At 33.9% G+C, this 19,440-nt stretch overlaps 1 protein-coding gene across 3 annotated transcripts in view; it reads right to left on the reverse strand.

The window, feature by feature from the left end:
- The window catches only part of TMEM232 (transmembrane protein 232), a 280,919-nt gene that overhangs the window by 249,411 nt on the left and 12,068 nt on the right, over positions 1-19,440 (reverse strand). For 2 of the 3 annotated variants that reach the window (XM_047730557.1, XM_047730556.1), the window contains 4 exons: positions 17,336-17,471; positions 7,692-7,803; positions 6,183-6,288; positions 2,175-2,332 (listed from right to left, as the gene is read on the reverse strand). In XM_047730557.1, coding sequence (XP_047586513.1) covers positions 2,175-2,332; positions 6,183-6,288; positions 7,692-7,803; positions 17,336-17,454 — 495 coding nt within the window. In that variant the 5' untranslated portion in view covers positions 17,455-17,471. Of the gene's footprint in view, positions 1-2,174; positions 2,333-6,182; positions 6,289-7,691; positions 7,804-17,335; positions 17,472-19,440 lie in introns of those variants that run through there. The other variant, XM_047730558.1, reaches the window with a different exon arrangement.

Consider the following 19,440-nt stretch of genomic DNA (forward strand, 5'->3'; position numbering starts at 1 on the left):
TAAATGAAATGGCTTCTTGTCTGAAACCAAAGGTACTTATAGAGCATGCTTATTTCCACTAGCTAATTTATATTATCTAGAACAATAAGGAGTAGACTTTAAAATTAGTAAATCTGAGACCCAAGGTAAATGTATAGCATTATAGCTGAGAGTCCACTGGGTTTCAAAACCTTCTCTGTTGAGACCTTGAATAATAACTTAGACTCTCGGGGCACCTGGGTGGCTCAGTGGGTTAAAGCCTCTGCCTTTGACTCAGGTCATGATCCCAGGATCCTGGGATTGAGCCCCACATCAGGCTCTCTGCTTAGCAGGGAGATTGCTTCCTCCTCTCTCTCTTTCTCTCTGCCTGCCTCTCTGCCTACCTGTGATCTCTGTCTGTCAAATAAATAAATAAAATCTTAAAAAAAAAAAACTTAGACTCTCTATGTCACAGTCTGTAAAATAATGGCCAATGATAGCACTTACCTTTTAGGATTTTTATAAGGATTAAATAAGTTAATATGTTTAGTTCATCTAAAGCACTGATCATTGTGCAAGGCATTGTGCAAGTTAAGTTCTAAGTATTCACAGCTATCACGTGAACCTGTGCAAATTGTCTAAACTGTCAGATGAGAAGATATAGGAATCTTTTTAAAAATAAATGACATAGTGATGGGGCACCTGGGTAGCTCAGTTGGTTAAGCATCTGGTTTCAGGTCATGATCTCAAGGTTGTGGGACTGAGGCCCACATAGGGCTCCATGTTCAGTGGATAGTCTACTTGAAATTCCCTCAGTACCTCTCCATCTGCCCCTCCCCCCCTCCACTCACACATGTGCTCTCTCTTTAAAATAAATAAATAAATCTTTAAAAATAAATGAATGACATAGTATATATAAATTAATTTGTGCAATGGTTAAGACTTTATTTTATAGTCATTTATTGGTAGCAGAAATATAAATGGCAATGAATGGAAAATGGTCACTAAAGGGAATGAGAAGAAAAGGGGAGAAGAGCCAGACTTGCTTTAAGTTTCTCCTGTCATTCTTTTATCATTAATATAGAGATATAGATATCTTTTTAAATCTCTATAATAATCTTATATTATTATAGGAGATATATAAAACAAGGAAACAGGAAAAAGAAGAAAATTTTATATTATTTTTAATATAATTTATACATATATTATAAAATTATATAGATAAAATTTATATAAATTTTATATTATTTTATATTATTATAGGAGATATATAAAACAAGGAAACAGGAAAAAGAAGAAAAAGTCATCATGAGAACATCTTGCCTCTCTTCTCCCATCCTTCTTCTATGCAAAGCCTCAGTTCTTCACACATTCAATTTCTATTATGTGCTCTCTGAATCGTGCCTGGTCTCCATAAGTCTTCTACTCCCAAACATGTCAGAGCATATCTAGGCTTGATTTCTAAGGGTTAAATATAGTATCTTCCAAAAATTCCCTGGCTGTCATGAATATTTTTATGGTTGGTTTCTACAGTTCATAGTCAAAACTGAATAAGAAATTTTTCTTGCAAATAATACTTAATAATTTTTGCAAGTAATTCTTAAAATACATACATCCTAAAATAAATATTCTCAAATTTTTTTTCTTCTGGCTTTTCTTTATTTTCTTTGCAATAAAACCACTGCTTAACCTAAATTTTTCTGACTCATAATAAATTTTGCAACGGGCAACCATGATCATCACAGGGAGTAGAACTATCTGTCATCCAAGACCTTATAAAACATGCACCCCATGAAGATAGTTTCCCATCTTATGGCTCTAAATGACACATAATACTGAGGGAACAACTCATCTTCTCAAACTGGGCAACTAGTTAAGGTTATCTGTTGACATTTTTAAATGGAAAGTGGCATTTAAAAATATTTAAAATAGAAAAGAAAAAAGTTACACATATGCAGACATTCATATAAACTTGACCTTAATTATATATTATTTTCTTACATAGTTGGTGAAATTATATTTTCCCAAACTACCTCCATTTGGATATCAAGTAATAATGTATTATCTACATTTAAAGAAGATTAAAATAAACTACCAAATAAGAGAATGTTCCATAATAAAACCGAATGGTCTGTTTAGATCCTAAAACAACTGTCATGTAACTACATGTAGTATGTGTAGCAATTAAAACATATTTAGAATATTTTAAAACATACCTTTATCAGCTTTATTTCAACTGAATATAAGTATGTCTTTTGTAATGCATCACAACAGAGTCTGTATAAAACTGATTCCGCAACAAAAAATAAGGTAGGCAGATGATCATAATCAAAGGAAGCATGGTCCAGGGAAGCATAAAGCATATTTAAAGCTTCTGAAATATTAAAAAGGTAGAAACCATAATTTGAAGATCTTGCTTTTGTCTACATGCTACAATTAAGCCTTACAATTAACTATTTGTTGTCACCAAGACCTGACTGTGGTTTTAAAATATTAAAAAATTTAAATGTTAAATATTTACAAATTCTTTGACACCCCTTCCATTAAGAAGTGAAATCTAAAAAAAGAAAAAAAGGTGAAATCTATACCCCTTTCCCCTTGAACCTGAGTAGGTCTTGTGACTGCTTTAACCAATAAAATGCCAGATGAGAAAAGGCAATAGAGCTGCCATTTGGATCTCTTTCTCAAGATACTAGCTTTGAAACACTTAGCTGCCACTTAGGAAGTCTAATAACTCAGAAGTCACTAAATTGGAGAGACTACAGAGCTAGAGATAGAAGAGAGAGAGAGAGATGCCCAAGGAGTTCCAGCTGTTCCAGCCAACACAAAATAGATCACAAGGCCATACAAATAATAATGGGGAAATGAGGCAGAACTGGGTGATAAAAGAAAGGTTGATATCCAGGATCTATAAAGAACTTCTCAAACTCAACACACACAAAACAGATAATCATATCAAAAAATGGGCAGAAGATATGAACAGATACTTCTCCAATGAAGACATACAAATGGCTATCAGACACATGAAAAAATGTTCATCATCACTAGCCATCAGGGAGATTCAAATTAAAACCACATTGAGGGGGTGCCTGGGTGGCTCAGTGGGATAAGCCGCTGCCTTTGGCTCAGGTCATGATCCCAGGTCCTGGGTTTGAGCCCCACATCGGGCTTTCTGCTCAGCAGGGAGCCTGCTTCCTCCTCTCTCTCTGCCTGCCTCTCTGCTTACTTGTGATTTCTTTCTGTCAAATAAATAAATAAAATCTTAAAAAAAAAAAAAACACATTGAGATACCACCTCACACCAGTTAGAATGGCCAAAATTAGCAAGACAAGAAACAGCATGTGTTAGAGAGGATGTGGAGAAAGGGGAACCCTTTTACACTGTTGGTGGGAATGAAAGTTGGTGCAGCCACTTTGGAAAACAGTGTGGAGATTCCTCAAGAAAAAACAGAGCTTCCCTATGACCCTGCAATTGCACTACTGGGTATTTACCCCAAAGATACAGGTGTAGGGAAAAGAAGGGCCATCTCTACCCCAATGTTTATAGCAGCAATGGCCATGGTCGCCAAACTGTGGAAAGAACCAAGATGCCCTTCAACGGACGAATGGATAAGGAAGATGTGGTCCATATACTCTATGGAGTATTATGCCTCCATCAGAAAGGATGAATACCCAACTTTTGTAGCAACATGGACGGGACTGGAAGAGATTATGCTGAGTGAAATAAGTCAAGCAGAGAGAGTCAATTATATGGTTTCACTTATTTGTGGAGCATAACAATTAACATGGAGGACATAGGGAGATGGAGAGGAGAAGGGAGTTGAGGGAAATTGGAAGGGGAGGTGAACCATGAGAGACTATGGACTCTGAAAAATAACCTGAGGGTTTTGAAGGGGCGGGGGGTGGGAGGTTGGGGGAGCCGGGTGGTGGGTATTATGGAGGGCACGTATTGCGTGGAGCACTGGGTGTGGTGCAAAAACAATGAATACTGTTACACTGAAAAGAAATTTAAAAAAAAAAAGAAGAAAGAAATGACAGCAAATGAACCTGCAAATATGAGAATTTGTATGAACCAAGAGATTTTGGAAAAGTAATTGAATTTGAATCAGACATATTATCACTACTGGTACAGCTAACAGGAGGTAATTGAAAAGTTCCTCTAAGTTAAATTAACTCCTAAGACTATGATCTTTTTTTTTTTAATGTGGTTATTGGTTTTGTGTTTTTTTCCTTTCTTTCCTTCTTAATCATGACCTGTATTGTAGTGTTGTAAATCTGCCTCACAAAATACATCCTAATAACTTTCCTTTAAAAAAAAATGAAAAATAAAAAGACTAAGCCTCCCCCATCAGTTTAAAAAAAAAAAAAAAGATAGTGCTAAAGATAAGTCCTATAAAGAGAAGAGTGGAAAACCTAGAAAATCAAGGCAGAGGAAATAGGACCCCTCGGAGATGAATGAGAAAGAACACAGAGCTAAGGCCCTAGAGAAAACTACAAAGGAGGGCTTCTTAAGGGCTGTCATGTAAATATCTGAAAAGAAGAGCAAATGCAGGGACCTGAGGAAGGAAAAGCCCTAACACATCCAAGGAATAGAAAAGAGATCAGTATGGCTGGAGCATAATGAATCGTAATGAATAAGAAGGGAAGGCAGCCAGGAATAAGATCATACAGAGCCTTGTAGTCAGGGCTTCTTTAAAGCATAATCAGAAGGCACTAGAAAAGATTTAAGCTTTAGTATGATCACTGCTGCATGGAGAGTGAACTATAGAATGAGGAGCGGACAAGAGATTTGCAAGACACAGATGTAGAAGTTTTTCAGTTGTGGAGCCATTACTAAGAAATCATATTTAGGGTTTTTATTTGGAGTTCAGTATCTTGAAGAATGAAAAAGCTTTTGGCTGTGTGTAACAGGAAATGCAAAGAAATGTCTTCAAAATAAGTATGTTTATTATTTCACAAGATCACAGATGGAAAGACTGTAGGGCTGGCTCATATACCTGCCCTCTGTAAGCATTTTTCTTTCATTTTCTAGTTCTTCTGATGTACATGGTAACAGGGATGACCACACAAGCTCCAGGCATCTTTCTCTTACCAAGCCATTTAGAGACACATCAAAAGGCATAGGGAGGGAAGAGGTGCTTTCTTCCCGGTCTTTTTCAAAAGCAATTCAACAAAAAGTACTTGAAATAGACCTGCTTTTATATTTCTGGTTAGGACCAGCTCCTGTGACCACTCCTAATCTAATCACTGGCAAGCAAATAGGAATATCCATGATTAGTTTAGATCACCCAAGACTCACTGCCCAGCCCTCTACCCCACCACCCACACTACACCCAGGCTGCAAGGGCCTGCCCTCTTCTGAATCATGTGACTGCAGGACACCTGAACAAAAAGGTTTAATGGGCAAAGAAAAACAAGTAGCTACTGGTTGTTGATAAATGAGGGGTGTTTACTTCAATATTGTTTAAACATTTAATAGAGGTCAGGCTGTGGATAGCACTGTGATCAGAATGCCATAAAGACAAGTTAAATACAGAATTGTTCTCACTCTTCCTGTTGCTTGAAACCTCCCAGTTAGCCCTACAAAACTCAGTTTACATGGAGAACTACTCTCTGACTTCATATGGTTAACATTCTAAAGCTCATTTTAAAAGGCATACACATAAAATTCAGGATAATGATAAAGGAATTTTACCTCTTGAAAAACAATGTTTTTTAATTTCTTTTTTAGATTGGTTGGAGGATGGTTTGGAAGGAGACATATAAATGAGAAGTGATAAATGAAAACGTAATGAGTAAAATGGCTGTTTAAAATAAGTGAAAAAACAAAGGACCATTTGGCTAACGTTTTATGAGTAAGAATCATAAAATGCCAAAACAAGTTTCTCTAAAGTATAGTGCCTATTGTAATTGAAAATCACTTCAATGACATTTTATATTACTTTTTAATTAGTTACTAATTTTAGAAAAAAAGCAATGAAGACTGTGCTGAACAAAAGTTTTTAAAACAATTTTGTAATTAAAAAGTTGAGCAGTCAAATTCATAAATCCAAAATTACAAAAGGAGCTTTCATAGTGAAACATTACCAGATATTTCAATATAGAAAGGCGAATTTTCCTTGGCTCTTGCACAATTTCTAAATATTAAAGGTCACAAGTTGTGCCTTTTCTGCTAATCTAGAAAACATTCAGGGTAACTAAGAAGAGCTTAGTAAGAGTACATACCATCTTGGATTTCTCCTTTGCACTGAGCTAGATATATTACTTCCATCCATGCAGTAGGAAGATGCACATGCTTCCCAGAGCCTAAGGTTTTGAGACCCAATTTTCTCTGTTACGAGTAAGCATGAAAAGGCAAACCAAATGTATAGCTTCTTACAAATTTATTTACTAGTTTACTTATTTTGATTATTCCTTAGTTATATTCTGAAAGTCACTCTATGAGGCTATGCTCTATAGCTAGTTTATAGAAAACTTTGTATTTTTGTTTATATCAATTTTATTTTTTGATATTTTATGTAAATTGTATTGGTGCTAAAATGTAAAGGATGTTTGTTAATATTCTGAGTTATATCATTAGTTATTTGCTAAAAATAATTCTCATTCTTTACTCTCAAGGGATTACTTCTACCTCATTATCCAACCCAGAAAATGCATCTCTGATTCTAGAAGGAAAAGTATATTGAATGTGATTCAACAGAAATTAGCTTCATGCCAATTTGCTGGAAAACTCTGGCTACTTCCCTGTGAATGGACTGAAATTAATGAACCTGAGACAGATACCAAGATTGCTACTCTTCCCTTAATGGGCCCACTCCTGGGGCTTCCCCAGGGAGCAGTTGGACAATTGGACAGAAGCTCATTGATGACTGTATCTGCTAGCACCTCTCAGTATGCATACTTGCCAGAAGAATATTCTTTTTCTAATCAAATTTTTTCCAAAACTGTAATGTATGTGAGCAACAGTGAAGTGGAATGCTGGGAAATCACCACTACCACAACAAAAAAGATGGCTTAATATATGCTCCAGTTCTGTGTGACTTTTATTTCATTAATTTTTTATATTATGTATATTGGTAATATGGTAGATATATACCATATGTACATATATATATATACCAAAATATATATGTATATGGTATATGTATATTTGGTAATATGTATATTACTTCTCTGCCTAACACAAACTGGATCTAATGTAAGAAGAGCAAAACAAGGATTTATTTCACTTCATGTTCTGTTTTGATACGTGTTTGAAAATTTGGAAGCTAATGCATACTGTTAAAGAATGTATTTTCTATAAGTTCGGTGAATAGTTATAGAGAGAGAACAGAGTATATCAGGTATGTATTGTGAAGGTTTAGGGAAGCTTCCTTTCTTCTTTGGGACACATATCTCAGTCAACATTTTTTTTTTTTTTAAGGAAAGAGTGGAATTATCATAATCAAAAATTTATTTGCCAGCCTTTCATATTTTGTGGTGAGCTCCTGGACTAGTATCAACAGCTAGCTATATTCTTCAATAATTTGTGGAGAATCTTCACCTAAAAAGCCCGTTGACATTGAATTATCTGGTTATCAGCTTTAATTTTATTTTGCATTAATATCTTTAATGATACTTAATGACTTTAAAAAGTTATTTCTTATTTTTACTTTTGATATTTTAGAACATGTAACCACCCACCAACTAGAACAGAAAGTCCATATATTAAATAATCAAATAGTGTACTATTACCTTACATCTGAGAATGGTTTTTCTAGCTAGGTCCAACAACTCTTCTTTTTCTTTTGGATTTCTTGCTTGATTGAATCTCAAGATGAATTCTTTTGTGATTGAAAATGATGGACTAAACCAAAAAACAAATCAATAGTTATAGCTAATAGTTCCCAAATTTTAATTAGTCAATTTCTAGGGGCTAAGCATAACTATTTTCTTTTGAAAAAGTACCTTACCTTAATAAAAATGTTTCATACACATACAGAGAAATCAGTAAGATAAATATATATATATATATATATATATATATATATATATATATGTGTGTGTGTGTGTGTGTGTGTGTGTGTGTGTGTGTACAGGACTCCTAGATTTATCTAATCATACTCTTGGATTAAGAAACAATTCTCATGATGTAAAAGAATTTTGTAGCTTCTAAAAGAAAAGTTTCTGAAATGGTTGCCAGAAGTCTTGCTGGTATATGCCTTCTTCACAGGTAAAACCCAGCACAGCTCCAATTATGTTGAAGACTGATTTATCTCCTCTCATATAACAGTGTTGGTTCAATTTAAGCTAAATTTTTATTCCCTTCATGCAAGTGAAATGCAACTGTGGCAGCAGTTAAATGAGCAAAGGAGGAGAGATGTATGTGGCAAGGTCAGAGAGGTGACAAGTATCAGATTAACTCTGGATGAGATGAGAAGTTATTGCAGGGTTTTGATAAGAGGAGTGGCATGATTTAGCTTAGGTTTTAATAGGCTCATTCCAATGTCTATTGAGATTTGGAGTGTGGAAAGGTGGGAGGTAGCATGGAAGGAGGCACATGTATACTTAGGTGAGATGCAATAGTGGCTTAGATCAAGAAGATAGCAATGTCAGTAAAAAGAAGAGATTGGATAATGGGTATGTTTTGACATTAGCTCCAATTAAGACTGCCAAAAGAATTAGAAATTAAGCATGAGAGAAAAAAAAAAGAAAGAAAGAAAAGAGTCATGATTGAACTGAATAACTGGAAGGATGGAACTGCAGTTTTCTGAGAAGGGGAAGATTGGTGGAGAAGCAGATTTGGGGTGAGGGTAGAGAATAAGTTCAGTATTGGATATATTACATTTGAGATGACAATAGCCATCCTAGTAGAGACAAAGAATAGACAGATATATGAGTTTGAATTTCAGGGAGAAAAGTTCAGTCTAGATACATCAATTTTGGAGTCATTATTGAGTCATTAAAGACACATGTGGTATTTAAAGCCTTGCAAATAGAAAGGAACCCCTGGGGAAAGTACAGAGAGAGTAAACAAATATTTCAAAGAGAAGTAGGAAAAATAAGTTGACAGTATATGTAAGAGAATGAGTAGAGTGATTATAATGATATACCACAGGATTTAAGATGGGCATGGGATCAAAAGTGATATCAGAGGGGTGCCTGGGTGGCTCAGTGGGTTAAGCCGCTGCCTTCGGCTCAGGTCATGATCTCAGGGTCCTGGGATCAAGCCCCGCATCGGGCTCTCTCTCAGTGGGGAGCCTGCTTCCCTTCCTCTCTCTCTGCCTGCCTCTCTGCCTACTTGTGATCTCTGTCTGTCAAATAAATAAATAAAATCTTTAAAAAAAAAGTGATATTAGAGGAATAGTAAATAAGTAGTAGAATCAATGAGTTGTTTATTTGTGTGGTCAAATAACTGTTAGAGTCATGCTATCAGAACAAGCGGTCCAAAGAATAAAACACATTTTTGTAACAACTTACTATATTCAGAATTTACTGAGTTAGTTGTTTTGTGGGATACAGGGAAAAAATACATGAATAAAAATCAGATTTTGCCCCTGCATAATTCACAGTCCTATTGAGGAGACAGATGTATGTAAAAGTAATGGTGCCTTAACGATCACAGAATAAGCAGAGATATTGACCGTCTCCTATTAGACTTTAAAGTGGGGATACAAGAATGAAATAAAAAAACCCTGCCCTCATGGAGCTTGTAGTAAAACAGAGGAATAGTTGAGGTGTTAGCATGCACAAGCTTTGCTAGACCTGGGCATTTTGAAATTAGTAATTTCATCCTTGATTTCATGTTCTCTATCTCACTCTTGCCCATGGAGACATCTGCTTAGATAGATACAGTGTAGGCTGGCTGAAAACTCTTTCTTATAGTCATCTGGGATGACATTTCTTTGATGCTCATGAAGAGTCCAAAACACCTTTAATTGTCCCATTTGTACAAAGTGCTATGGGAATTACAAGAAGATAAGGAATCTTTGAAAACATAGAAAGTGAATGCCTTTCAGCTTTCTGTATAGATACTGAATCCCTTAATTGGTGTCCCATAGCTCATGTCAGTAAATATTTAGTGGGAAATAAATATAGCTATTTGAACCATGTCTAGCCCATCACAAAGAAATTGAGATCGTTACACAAATTATCATAAAATGATATACAAATAACACCTAAGAAGCAAAAAAGACACTTTAAAGAGTAAATATAGGCATTTGAATAGAAAATATACTTTGGCTTCCCACATTCGAATTTCTTCACACATTCTACTTTCTTCAAAAATAAATGTAATGTATTGTTAGTATATAAGTGCAGTCCTGTGGAATAGATAGTAAATAAAGAGCATCATTCTAATTTTACATATAGAGAAAATATACCTTATTTTAATAACCTACCTAAACTATTCATCAGAACTTTTTTTTTTTTAGCTGACAACTCATTTGTTTAGTAAATATTTAAGGGAAGTCTCTTACACACAAGATATTTTGCTATATACAATGAGGGAGAGAGGAGAAATCAGATTCAACCTCAGAAAGTTCCCAATTTGGAAGGGAAATGAGATGCAACAAAAAAATGTACTTAAAAAAAAAAAGAAATCCTGTAGGATTTAGAAGTAGAAATCATGATTCCAATGATTCCTAGACATATAATCTTTGCTTAATCACTTAATCTGTGTGAACTATCATTTTGCATATGTGGAAATGAGGAGAAAATCTTGTAGAATTCTGGGAAGTATCAAATCAGAACACAAAGTCTAGTTCCTGATACATATCAAGTGCTGAATGACTGTTAGTTATAAGCAATACTGTTTTTGGTTAAAGGTTCAAAAAAAGCTTCTTTGCAGAAATGGCACTTGAGCTACACCTTGAACAGTGAAGAACTGGAATGTGACAGAACAGCGACTGTCCTTTCAAAATTCTTTCTCTGCCTTTTCTTTGGCATATGATCACCTAGCTACTCTATATTTCCCAGTCTTTCTGGCTGCTAGATATGGGCACATGGCCAAGCCAGTGGGATATAAGCAAATGTAATATATGCAAATTTCAGGTCACCTCTAACTTAAAGACATACCATTTTCTCTAGAATGATGCTTTTTTCTCCTTCCTGTGAACTGGAACAAAGACACAGTGCTGAATCAGTTTTGATTAGGGAGATGAGTACAACACCCTATGAGATAATGAGGGTCCTGAGTTTCTCACTGACCCCAAAAGCAGAGCTGTACTGTCAGCCTTGATCCATTGACTTTTTATGTCAGATAATACATTTCTATCTGATATAAGCCACTGAAATTAGAAGTTTCTTTCTATAGTTGTTTCAAATTTATCCTAACTAATACAAATAGGACCAAAGAAAAGAAATAAGAAAAAATAAGAATTTTAACCCAGCATAGACAGAATCCTTAAAATCAAGATAGACAGAATCCTTAAAATCAAGATAGGAAATGAAGATGGAAATTCTGGGTTGAGAACAAACATTAATGGCATTGAAGAGTGGTCTATGGCAGAGATTCATAGATGCCTACATCAGTGTTTATTCTCCTTTTTCTTATGAAAAGATTCTTTCTTGCAGTTAGGTGTACATGTATGTCTATGTTTCAGCTAGTAAAGGTAAGTAAAATGTGCCTGTTCCATGCAAACAAGCAATTCTAGACTGAGATACCAAAGAACAGAATGAAGATAAAGAGCATGACCAAAAATACACATCTGCAGGGATATCAAAACTAAGGACAAAGAGATCATTAGAGTTAATGTTTAGAAAGTCTGTGGAAATCTTCGAGAGTGGTTTCACAGGGTGCCCAGGTGGCTCAGTTGGCTAAGTGACCAGTTTCAGCTAGGTCATGATCTCATGGTCATGAGATCAAGCCCTGTGTAGGGCTCCATGCTCAGTGCAGAGTTTGCTTCAGATTCTTTCTCACTCTCCCTCTACCCCTCCCTCCACTTGTGTTCTCTCTCACTCTCCTTCTCTCAAATAAATAAATAAATCTTTTTTAAAAAGAGCAATTTCACTAGTGAATTACTAATACTGAGTTGAGTTTAGGGATAATAAAAATCTGTTATCTGAAAACATTCTGCAAAATACAAAGCTGTAAGGTCTTCATGATTAGTGCCTGTATTGGCCATGAATACTGTACAGTTTCAGATTCACTTGATGCCTGCCTGCATGATCTTTATGGCCCAAAGAGTGAGCTGTCCCTCCTCTTCTACATTTGGAGTAGCCATGTGCTGGATGACACAAACTGGAAGTATGGATGAGTTAGCACCTATGTAATGAATCTTGACCAAAGAAAATGCTAAACAAAAAACAACAGATGAGATGAATAACCCTTCTCATTTCTCCATTGCATGGTCTACTATGAGATGTGGCTTCCTCCTGAAACCATGCCTTAACGAGTCCCATCATACCAAGTATGGACCTGTCTGCTACATTTCATTTTGCCAAATTGTGATTTAGTGCTCCAGGTAGTAATGCATCAAGGTTTCCTGCCTCATTTTCCTTTTTTTTTTTAATCTTTAGTGCACTGACTTTGCATTTATTTGACCCCAAATAAATTATTAGAATTTTAATCCTCTTCTCAAATTCTGCCTTCTAGAGACTTGGGCTAAGACAGTGGTATAAGCCCCATTATAAGAAGACTATGATTTCTATAATTTTGTAAGACTCTACATACTTTGTACAGATATTCTCACCAGTAGCTACTGATCTCTCATCTGGGGTAATACATTCTAAAAGAAGCTACATTTAATTGCATGTGTTCATGCTCTTTATAGCCATCCAGATTCTAAGTCACCATATTTTTGGCTAAATCATCTGTAGCCATCCCCAAATGTGATAATATAGATGTCTCAGGCTAAAATTAGCAGACCTGATTACAAGGTCTTAACCATTTAGAATTTCACTGAAGACTTATAATAATTCAGATAAATGAAAAACATACTATAGATAAAAATAAACAAATGACCAGAATATAAATGTAAGTCTAGAAAAGTTTCTTCTTGCTGCTGACAACATACATTTATAGCCCATACTACAATGCTATATTGTATTATAAATGTATGTTTATCAAAATCAGTAACATTATATAGATATGTACATATAGAGCATTTTAAAATATTTAGAGCATGTATTTGCAAAGCACATTTTCTAACTATAAAAGGGTCAAAAACATTAATAAAAGGAAAAATTTCAGGTTTATTAACATTTTAAGAAACTTTGAAGACTAGAGCCTCCCAAATATAAAAAAAAATAGCAGCTTCTGTGAGAAAGAGGTAAATTAATCTAATAGCTTGACTAAATCTTCCTAATGTAAGAGTTACATTCCCTTTTATTCTTTCCAGTCAGCTAAAATAAATGTATGTATTTGATGTAAGTCTTCAAAATCTTCCAGTCTTCTGCACCTCTGAGATGAAGTAGAAAAAGCAACAGACTATACACAATAAAATAAACTTAGTTAAGAAGAAAATCGTAACAAAATAGTATACTCTGAACCAAGTAATCCATTTTAAGATTGTGTGATTTTCTCTTTGGTCTGGAATAGACTTTAGTACCTCATCTGAAGGATTTACAGGGAGCCCTAACTGTGTCTCTAACGGAATCCACACTAGGCCTGCAAAAACACATGTTTTAAGGAAGAATATGTGAAGGAAATACAATATGAGGCATATGACAATTCATGTGACACCTAAGAAGAAAAATAAAGGTTATGTTCCTTCATCCAAGACAGGTCTCTGCTTCATCTCAAACAGCTGGTGCCAGAAACAGAATCTGGTTTCCTTTGGTACAAGGGGCAATGGAGACAAGACCAAGTATGTTTTCTAAGTGACCATGCAGTAAGCAAAAGCCAGGATTTTCAAGGTGCAGGAAACGTGGACTCCCTCCACATTGCCTAACTAAATGCCTAAGGTAAAAGCAATCAGAACTAATCCCAGTCCCTTCTTCCAAACCCAGGGAGCTGTAGAGAAGGCTGCTATGGTGCTCAGCAGAAAAGTAAAGAGAATGGAAAAACATGTGTATGTATTTGTGTGTGTTGCTGAGATCAGTCTTAATGCAGATTTACACTCCAGGCAGATTTAAAACTTGGGTAACGAGAAGTAGTCACAAGGAAAATGTCACATATCAGAATAAACTATTCAAAGTATAGTAAAAGGAGACCAAAAAAAGAAAATGGGGACGAAAGAGGGGAAGGTCAAAAATACAATGAAATGATCTAATACACGTTTAGTAAAAATTCTCAGAAGGAGAGAAAATGAGTTGTCAAGGTAATTTCTGAAGAAACAATATCTGATAACTTTTTAGGAATCATGACACAGTCCTCAGATTTAAAAGGTTTGAGAGATCCATGCAAATAATTTTTTAATAAAATTACATTCTGACACAGCATTGTAAAACTGCAGAAAATGCAAGACAATAAGAAATTTTTGAAAGCACCCAAGGTAGGAGGACACAAATTAATATTAAAGAAATAGCATCAAAATTTCACCTAATGTCTCAACAGCAATAATGGAAACTATGAGTGGAATGACATCAGTCTGCTGAGGAGGGAAAAGAAAGGGAATAGAAGTGATAACAGACCAAAGATAATTCTATATTCAGTTTTAAATTTCCTTCAAGAATAAGAATAAAATAAAAGTATATTCAGACTAACAAGATCAGATTTTTCTCAATAAAAAATTCTAAAATTTTAGAAGTTTTATATCTGGCTGGCAAAAGAAAAACAAGGCCTAAGAAGCAAAAAAGGAAGGCAAAGCAAGGAAAGTGATTAACAATAAATAAAATATAAAGGAACATTAACTACTTAAATTAGTAATGAAGTCTAGTGGAAATTTAAAAACCACAAATTAGAATTAAATTGCTAGATAAGGTTTGAGGACCCTAATTATACTTAATCATGAAATGTTTATTCTTTTTTAATAAAGATTGAGATAAGCATGCTTAGAATCGGTAAGAGAATTTAGCAATATAATTGCATGTAAAATCAATGTATAAAAATCGATTGTATTTCTCTCTTCTGGAAACATAAAAAAATCTATTTAAAAATATATGTGTAAAACATATAATTGTATACAAAATACCAAATACAGGGGAATAAAACCTAACATCTGAAAAGATGCACAGTCCCCCTAAGAAAGAAACATTAAAACTTCACTGAGAAAATTTCACAAGTAACTAAATAAATGGAAGTTATATCTTGTTCATAAATTGGAATCCTTATTATAATAAAGATGCCATTATCCTCAAACTTGTCTATAGATTCAGAAAAATCCAATAACCAAATCCAACAAGTTTAAAAAAAAATGACAAGCTGACTCTAAAAATTATATTAATGAAGAAGAACATATATGGAAAATCAGTCATGTTGACTACTGTTATTATTAAAATGATGATAATAAGGTAGCGTGGCACTAGTATAGAGACAAATGGGCCAATGAAACAGAATAGACAAGCTAAAAACACCCATTATATGTGGATACTTTATGCAATAGTTGTACTAGCAAAATATTGGAAAAGGATGTTCTTTTCAAAACATGGTGTTAATCAACTAGGTATTTAAATAAAAAAGGAAAATTAGACCTGTAGGTAACACCATTAACAAGAATTGTTTCTACACATATTACATGAAAGGCAAAACAGTAAGGTTTTTAGAAAATAATGTATAAGAATATCTACATGATATTGAGGTGGAGACAGATTTCTTAGCCAAAATACAAAAATCACTAATCATAAAAGACTGAGAATAAGTTCTGTTCACTAAATGGCATATATCCCATGATCCAACAATTCCATTCCCAGTTATGTACCTTAGGATATGTGCTAGGATGCTTGTACAAGATTGTTCATGGAAACGTTGTTCATAATAACCAAAAACAGGAAATAATTGAAGTGGCCAAAAACAGAAGAATGAATGGATAGTTCACAGTATGTTAATGAAATGGGCTAATGGAGTGAATGAACAAAATCAGCAATGTAAAGTATATAACTACTCTTAAAATCATAATGACTGTATTAATTTCCAGGACTTCTGTAGATGAAGGCATCATGTAGATGAAAGGCATCACAAAAACAAAGTTAAAAGACAAGTCAACGACTGAAAGAATTCATAACAAATATTTAAGAATATCAAATATCAGTAAGAAAAAAACACCTAAAAAATAAATTGGGAAATAAACAGATAAAAGTAATTCTAATGGTAACAAATATTAAAAGATGCTGAGTCTCATTAGTTATCAGAGATTTTAAAAAGTTATCAGGCAAGTCCCACTTGTGGCCTATTACAATGACAAATAGAAGAAGTCTGACAATATCAGGCGATGGCAAAGATGCGGGAGGTGATACTTTCATATACTGTTGGAGACAATGTAAATTGATTGAGATACTCTAGACAGCAAGAGAATTAAGGAAAATTCAAAAAGTGAGGAATAAAAAAAATCCCACTCCAAAGCAGCACTTACCCAGATATACAAAGAGAAATATATAATGATTTTTACTATAGCACTGATTCATTGGCAAAAAACTGGAAAATAAATAAAATAAGAAGTATGCATTATATGTAACACTATACAGCCACTAAAATGAGTAAAGAAATAATTATCAATAATAAAACATAATTACTGGCATGGATTGAATTAAAAACATAACACTGACTTTTAAAAAATCAAATCACAGATAAATAAGTTAGGTATAATTATATTTATATTTACATTAAAAATACAATTTTATATTCATTCATATTTACATAGAAAAATGAAGTGAAATGATAATATACCACAATTATTTTAGTTGGGAGGGCAGGTGGTCAAAGAGCTTCACTTTTATCTGTTGATCTAGTTTTTGTTAAGAAAAATATTTGAAACAAATGTAACCAAAAGTCACTATGCAAGTTTTCTTACATAGTCTATAATTCTCTTCATTTTTAAGTTTTTAAAAATTTCTTAAAATCGCAATTTTTAAATTATCAACAAGATTTGATCTGATAACTTCATTTTAGAAACTCTATCCCAAGAAATAATTTGAAATGCAGAATGACATTCTATTTTGGCTTAATTTGAAATAGCAAAGGACACAGAAATAACTAAAGTGCTTTGTAAGACGGTAGTTATTAAATACTTTCTCTTATGCATTTCACAGATTATTATGGATTATTATGGCAGCTTAATAGACATATATAATTATAGGACAATGTTTATTTTAAACAGAAAGTGTAGAATTCAAAATTTCAGAAATATATGATCATTAAAAATTATGAATCTATTTATTTAAAAATAGTAAATACATTGAAATACATATTTTAGAGCTATATATGATTTTAAAGAAATTGTTCATAATATTCTGTGCTTTCTAAATTCTATAATGCATATCTATCTGCAAGTTTATTAACATGAAAATTCTTTCAAACTTACTTTGGTTTATTTTTCTTTCTTTTCCTTAAATTTTGAATTTTAGACTTCAAGAATTTTTCATGATAAGAAGAAGATATCACTCCTAATTTATTAATCATGGGTGACTTGTTAACAGACATACTCACAGATCATAAACCTAAAGAAAAATGTTAAATTTTATGTTAGAGTACAAATGCACTTTTAGTACCAAAGAATACATTACAAACAAATTCATGATTTGTGGGGAAAAGGGTGGCAAGAAGGTAAATCAGACTTAGGAAAGAAATTATAGTAAGGAAGAATTTAAATTTAATATGTCAGACCCAGGAGTCAAACCCAACTTTGAATTGAAAACCCACATTCTATTATGTTACTATTAAAAACTTATCCTTTCATATAATATAGCCTTTACTATACTTTAGCTATTGTATCAGCAAAACCATTAGAAGAACAATATGGCATAGTAGTTAAGAAGATACAATCAAATTGATTTACTTAACTGCTTGTGCCTCAGTTTCCCCACTTGTATAATGGGAATAGTACCTCCCTACAGAGTTGCTGTAAGAAATAGGTCAATATATGTAGATTGGTTAGAACAGAGCTTGGTATATAAGAAGCTTTATGTAGGGGCTTGTGATCATTATTAGATTACTATGTTTCCTGCTTTCTAAAATTACTTGTAAATTTTTTTTGTCTTCTGTCTTTTTACCAGTTAGATTACGTTTTCTCGGGTTGTCTTTTGCACTTAGTTTTTAAGCTAGGTAATTGTTAAAACTGATTAATTAAGGTTCTAACAGGAATCAGAAAACACACTCAAATGGAGTAACTAAATAAAGGGACTCCAAAGAGATGGGCAGAGTTATTCAAACAAACAAAAAAATACAATGAAATAATATCTGAGATGGTGCCATTCTCAAGAGTCTGGAAGAAAGGGGTGAAACCACCACTCTTGGAACTGAGGGAAAGAAGGAGCCAGAAAGAATAGCTGTAGGAAAGTGGTGTTTGATTTAAAAACAAACAAACAAACAATCCAAACAAACAAACTTTGGCCTTTGGTCTAGACATACAGCCCATCTGAGGTTGCCTGCTAAGAGGGAGACTAGAGACAGGAATTTTGATCTCACCCTTCTGCCCTTCACTCCAATTACCTGCCTGCACTTCCCATTAGCTAAGCCAAACTAGAAGCCAGAGAAGGTATAAGGCAGAGTGGAAAAGGACAGACAATGGATCTGAAAGGCCAATGGGAAAATATCCAGTACAAAATGGATTATAAACACAAAACATTATTATCTATTGCTATTGGTTATAGCAAGTTCTGCTTCTAATAATCTACATCCATTTGAATATAAGGTAAATGTATTTTTAAGTCAGTAGCTATACTGGGTTATATATATAGGGATGTCACTTAGAGTGACCCTAATTTTAATATATAATATAAGTTTTTCCCAAACAGGACTAATATATTCAGGAGTTTAATTATTTTTTTAAGTTTTTTTTTTATTATTTATTTGATAGAGATCACAAGTAGGAAGAGAGGCGGGCAGAGAGAGAGGAGAAAGCAGGCTCCCTGCTGCAGAGAGCCCGATGTGGGGCTAGATCCCAGGACCCTGGGATCATGACCTGGGCCAAAGGCAGAGGCTTTAACCCACTGAGCCACCCAGGCGCCCCAGGAGTTTAATTTTTAACAGTGAACAACATCATATTGGGTTCACATCAGATGTTCCTACCTTAAAAGGAACTCAGGAAAACAATTATAAACAATTATTAATGATGGAGATAAAGAACACATAAGCACCAAACAACAATAATAAAGAAATAGGGATATTCAAAGGGTTAATTTGATAAATATGGTAACAAATGTTCCACACTTATGGTTGCTATTATGTTTGACAAGTATTTATTGTGAGTCATACACAATTATGAAGATAAGATGTTTAATTACACTAAAACAAAGTTTTCAAAAGAAGACAAAAAGAAGCCCACCATTCATAAAACATCACATATTCCAGAAATAGAGATTAGAAATACAAATTTGAGTCAGACATACTGTAAGATAAATTACTTTAAAAAAAATTAATTCCAAATGAATAGAAAGGGAAAAATATAGGCAACCTAGGAGGAAAAAT

Source organism: Lutra lutra, chromosome 5 (genome assembly GCF_902655055.1).
Source record: "Lutra lutra chromosome 5, mLutLut1.2, whole genome shotgun sequence".
Taxonomy (NCBI): domain Eukaryota; kingdom Metazoa; phylum Chordata; class Mammalia; order Carnivora; family Mustelidae; genus Lutra; species Lutra lutra.